General features: G+C 34.4%; 1 protein-coding gene across 1 annotated transcript; it reads left to right on the forward strand.

Annotated features, from left to right (window-relative positions):
• The first annotated feature begins 758 nt into the window (after positions 1-758).
• LOC126699015 (UV-B-induced protein At3g17800, chloroplastic-like) lies at positions 759-5,212 on the forward strand. Its single transcript, XM_050396561.1, has 2 exons — positions 759-1,219; positions 4,232-5,212. The coding sequence occupies exons 1-2, from the start codon at positions 840-842 to the stop codon at positions 5,034-5,036; spliced, it is 1,185 nt and encodes a 394-aa protein (XP_050252518.1). The 5' UTR covers positions 759-839; the 3' UTR covers positions 5,037-5,212.
• The last annotated feature ends 788 nt before the right edge of the window (positions 5,213-6,000 follow it).

The raw sequence follows: 6,000 nt of genomic DNA on the forward strand, positions 1-6,000 counted from the left end.
ATGTAAAAGATCTAAAAGCCTTTTATTGGGTAAATTACCATTTTGGTTCCTAATGTATATTTTATTCGTGAAAATAGTCCTTATCATTTCAAATATATTGGTTTATTCTCTAATTTTTTTGGTATTGTATTAAAATAATATGTAAATAACAATGATATTAATTTTTTTTTGTCACATAAGCTATCACGTGTCCCTAATTTAAAAAATATAATATATATTTGAAATTAGTTTATTTTTAGATTCGAAAATTTCTTTTCTTTTAGGAACCAAATTAAGGTTAAAAACCCATAATTCAAAACAAAAATTCCTTGCTTTTCCCATATTTTCTTAAATTACTAAAGTTGTGTTTGGCATTGCTTGAAAAAAATAGTATTTTTTACTATCTAACTTATTTTTGCTACTATTCATATGTTTTATTGTACTTTTTAGTATCATTCATAGGTTTTATAGTACTATTTCAACTAATTTTTGACTTTATTTACAATATTTTTAATAATTTTTTTAATTTTAATTAAATAAATTGTTTCTAAATAGATTCAATAAAAACAAAAACTTGAAGCTCAAGAAAACTAATCAAGAAAAAAAAAAAAAAAAAAGTTACCATACTTTTTCCCAAAATTCGATTTTTGATATAATTAGAGTTTTTGTTGTACTCTCTCTCCAATAAATATCCCCCTACACACACTCCTAGTCGGAGTGCAAAAAGGTTCCAAAAAGAAGTCAAAAGTCCTTATCCATAAGCACTACCACATATATATATAAATCATTGAAAACTTCACATTCATACCAAACCCAAATCCCAAAATCCCATTCTTATCATCCCCCCACCTTATCAGTTGATGGACCTTGCTACCACCACTCTCCCTTCTCGCTCACTTTACTTTTACTTCTCTCCCAAAACTACCCTCAGCTTCCCCACCAAACCCTCCGTTGTTTCCCTCAAGCCCAGGGGCGTTTCCGTAATTGCCAGCGCCGGCGCTAGCCACCACTGCGAGTCTTCTAGCAGTAGCAATAGCAATAGCAATAGCAATAGCAGCCTGAACTCGCCGCTAGAGCAACGGTCACAGGCGGGGAAGTTTTTGAGCAGTGTGTTGCAGAATCACAGGCAGTTGTTCCACGTGGCTGTCACTGAAGAACTTAAGCTCTTGGCTGATGATCGAAACGCCGCCGTTTCCCGTATGCTCCTCAGCTCTCACTCTGACGAAGCCTCCCTTCACAGGTTTCTTACTTTTTTTTTTTTAATTTTATAAAAAAGTATATATTTATAAAATTAAAAAAAACAAAACCAAACTTTTGGTTATTTTAGCCTTAATTTTAATATATATTAATAATTTTTTTTTACACGAATCCATGTGGAGTTGGTGAGTTTGTTGGCCTTTCACTTTAATTTATGAGTTTTGTTTTATTTTTCTAAAATTTTCTTTGGTTCTTTTGTTGGGATTTTTTTTTTTTATGTGGTTTAAATTTGAATCAGTATTTAAAAAAGTTTGCATGAATTTAGTTTTTTGTCCCTAAATTTGAAGTTCATTTTCGCTCTTAAATTATTGCAAATTTTATACTCGGTCGGTTTTGGAATCGCTTAAAAAAAATAAAAAAGTTAAAAGCCGAATTTTGGAGCAATGGAACCACTTAACAGTGCAATGAACCCATTCTAGGAGAAAAATAATCTAATAATAAAATAAGGAAACTTTTTCCCAAGTGGGTGTGGATTAGGTCCAGAGTTCTTAGTGGGTTTTTAGTGCACTGGACCGGTCAGATTGTGACACATGTCACTATCTGATTGGGTCCACTTCATTAGACACCGGACCCAAACTGCTTTTGCACCCTTCTCGAATCCCAAAATATATCTAAAGAATCTATCCTTAAAAAAAATTAGGGATGAAAACGATAAATGCAAAGAAAAGTAAGCTTGCAAAACTGTGACACTAGTCTTCCATAAGACCTATTGTCTTGTGTAATAGGTGCATATGTCGCTCTCACATTGGTGTGGACCAACAAACATGGGATCCGTACCTATGTGAGAGGCGTTTTTATGCAATTATTGTACAAGATAATGTCCCGTTACAAATTTGGTTGGGCCAATGAGCTCTAACTCAAATGCCCACAAGAATGGATGGAAGATAAGTTCATGGGTTCAAACCGACCGGTTATTTTTGTAGCTTACAATTAAAATAAGTAATGTCTATATCAATTGTCATGTGCTCATGTAATGACATCTCTGTTACATCAAGATGCAGGCCGTTATATTGAGACATATATATAAGATTAGATGTTCTAGTTTGACATGACCTGGTACCTAAATAAATTTCGTCCTGGGCATGGGAAACTGCTAATTAAAAGAAAGATTTGGTTTGGACACTCATTGAATAGAACAATTAATTTTCTTAATTTGTGTTTTGCCAGAGGTGGTCCTTTTTTTAAAGGAGATATTATGTCTGTATGAAAGATTATGAGAGTCTTGTACTAGTGACATCATAATTGAAGCTCTAACTTAACTTCATAACCTAAAGAGACAATTTTAACTTTGTTGTAACTAATAAGGTTGATTAGAGAAATGCATGACCTATTCTGGATTCTTAAGGTTTGTTTCCTTTCTTACCATTGATTATGCTTGTGAATTCTAGTGAATTAGGATTTGATCAACTCTATGATAGGTTGCATTTTGTAGATCATGTGTGACAACATCAGTTTGTTTTGATAATTCGATCCATATGATTTCATTCAAATCTTGTGGGTGGTAAAATTTTATGAGTGTGGAATTGAATCAGATGGTTGGATTTGTGAACCAAGTTGTTGTTGGATCATGAAATGGTCTTTCTGATCCCCCTTTCAAGTGATGATAAGATCTATTAACAGCTTAGTGTGGAACCTAACTTGAGCACCTAACATTATTTTACAGGATTTGAAGCCATTCATGATGAATTCAGTTGCAATTGGCTTACATTTTTGTTATTTGAAAGATTATGTAATGAAGGACTGCAATTCAATGCTTTATTACTACTTTAGGTGTCCTGTAAATTGAGAGATAATTTGAAACTTCTCGTGCTATATAAAGTTTACTAACTTTATGGGCATGCTAGCTAGAAATTTTAATCTGATGCACATTTGAACTTTCAGGCTTATGGAATTAATGAGAAGTGCCATCTGTTTGTAAATATAAATATTTTAGAGTATCTTGATGACAGCTTAAGCTTAAGCTTTTAGGATAATCTGTAATTTAACAACCTTCTTAGTTTCTGCTATTCTAATACTCTAAATGATCGACACTGATTGCATGGGAGGTGATCATGTGTTGGCGAACTCACTGTAGGAGAGGTGTAGTGTCTATATCAATTAATTGTATAATAGTAGTCCATGGACTTATGATGGACCTGCTCAGTCACCTGGCTTCTATGGATGGAGACCAAGTATTCTACCCTGTGCCCCTCTTGAATGTGTATTACTTTCTGTCAGTTGAATGAGTTTAAAATGTATATATATATATGGCTAAGATGCAAGTTCAAAAATTTCCTGGATGTTGTAGAACCAATACTTGAGGTTAATATCAGCTCACTGGATGTAGGTGAATGTGTACCATATGTTGGACTTTAGGTGGCTGAAAAGTCTTGCAGTCTTGCTTTATTAGAGAACACCACAAAAAGTTGGGATCATATAGTTAATTTTCACTTTACTAATGTCTGGCTCCTGACCATTTGCTGTGTTAGAATTTCAACCATTCAACATTTCAATATCATGTTCTTAAACTCTGAAAAACTATTGAGGATGTATTGATAACAAAAGAGAAATTTAAATCAAATGCTTGAAGCTCATTTGTAGTGTAGTATATCATATGCTGAGCCTTATAATGGTGAATTCCATTGCTTAAAAGGACAACATAATCCTTTATAACACAATAGTTAAATTAGTAGAGCACAGTGTTTGGTTCCTGTTGAAAATGTGTTTCATCCTCCTTTTCCATATGAATAGTTGGCTACGGAACACTTAGGTTCTACTTACACTGTTGAATGTGCTAGTTATAGCTAAAGTTGCTCACCAATGTAGAGGGTTTCTGCTAAGCAACACTTTTCACTACATTAAACAAACTAGCACTGATCTTCCATTGATGTTTGTGGACTGAAATAGCCATTTTTGGAACTTTTTTTTTTTTTTTTTGTATATATATTTATCAGAAGAAAAGTATTTTATCCTCTCTCTCTCTCTCTATTTGACCTGAAATATATCTGAATGCCAGGAGGATTGCACAACTAAAGGAGCATGAGTGCCAAATAGCTGTTCAAGATGTCATGTACCTGTCAATATTTTATAAATTTTCTGAAATCAAAGTTCCTTTGGTTCCAAGGCTTTCTAGATGCATTTATAATGGCAGACTAGAGATATGGCCTTCGAAGGACTGGGAGCTGGAGTCCATTCACAGCTTGGAGGTTTTGGATATGGTTAAGGAACATGTCACTGCTGTCACTGGCTTGAGAGCAGATTCTAGTGTCACAGAAAATTGGGCAATAACAAAAATCACACGGCTCACGCTTGGCCAAGTATATGTGGCATCCATCTTGTATGGCTACTTTTTGAAGTCCGCCTTGTTGAGACACTGCTTGGAGCGAACCGTAGGTTTGGCAAACCAGGATCTTCATCTCAGTCACAAGACCTCCCTTCACTTCCAAGAGCTGTGTTCTTATGGATTGGAAACCCTTCTCTTTGGCCGTGTTAGTAACAGACAATCCGTGTCATGTAGTCAAGGGTCAAGTAACTCGGAAATGAAACTTGAACCATTGAAATGTTATGTGATGGGGTTTGATCCTGAGACATTGCAGAGATGTGCAAAACTTAAATCTAAGGAGGCTGTGAACTTGATTGAGAGTCATAGTAGTGCACTTTTTGGGGATGAGAAGACAGGTTTAATTGAGAATGATGAGGTGATCTTGACTTCATTTTCTAGTATGAAGAGGTTGGTTTTGGAGGCTGTTGCTTTTGGCTCATTCCTTTGGGACACAGAAGAATACATAGACAATTTGTATAAACTCAAGGAGAATAATTAGTTGAAAGGGGAGGCTTATAAATAGCAAATTTGTGGCTTTTGAGTGCTTTTCTTTGTATATAGAGGTTCTGCCATCTGCTTTGCTCTGGTTTGCAAGTACTCGAACAATTTTCTGATGTATAGTGTACAATAATGTATAGTTTTGAATGGTAACTATTTTCTCTCTCATTTATGGTCGGTTTGGTTTGTGCGTCTGTGTCTAGATTATTTGCATTTTCAGCTCTTTTTTTTTAAACCAGCACCTATTGCCTCATGAACAGTACTTTCAAGCATGAACGGTAATTTTTTATTGTTTTCAATTTTCAGTTTTCAACAAAATAAGCGATATCTAAATGCATTCTTAATCATTTAAATTGGTAGTTGTTTCTAACATATAATGTCATGACTATTATTGTCTTATTGGCTATTACTGTCAGAAAATTACCATATGTGGCTGCTCCAGACTTTTTTACTGTGAAAATTATCTGCTGTGCCCGCATTATGAAGTGGGCTTAGGAGATACTTTCTCATTATTGTAAATTGGCATTTTTATTGATGGTAGTCTCTTTAATTGGTGTATTAATAAGTTTGATCATGAATTATGGGGGCATGTCTATTTATGTTAGCCTTATGAAGTATGCTTGGGGAATGGCAATACGCTAGTATTGGTGTTTTCTCAGGAACAAAGCTTTCTTCTAAACATGTGAGAAACCACCTCTACTAAATCATATTATCAAGTTATCAGAATAAGTTATAGGACCATTAAAAAAGTCATTGATTAAAAGTATTCATAGATACTCAATTCGAGAAACTCTCTTTTCAAACAATGTTGGAGGAAAAGTTTGATCTTTTGCAGATAGGTAAAGCTTCCGTTCAATGTTTTAGTGCATCAGACCCAAGCTAAACCCTTAGCCAATAGGTTTTACGTAAAGTGGTTGAAAGACGGGTTAGATTGAAGTGAGGCAAATTGAAGGTAAAACTCTCTC

This window comes from Quercus robur, chromosome 9 (assembly GCF_932294415.1).
Source record: "Quercus robur chromosome 9, dhQueRobu3.1, whole genome shotgun sequence".
NCBI classification, from domain to species: domain Eukaryota; kingdom Viridiplantae; phylum Streptophyta; class Magnoliopsida; order Fagales; family Fagaceae; genus Quercus; species Quercus robur.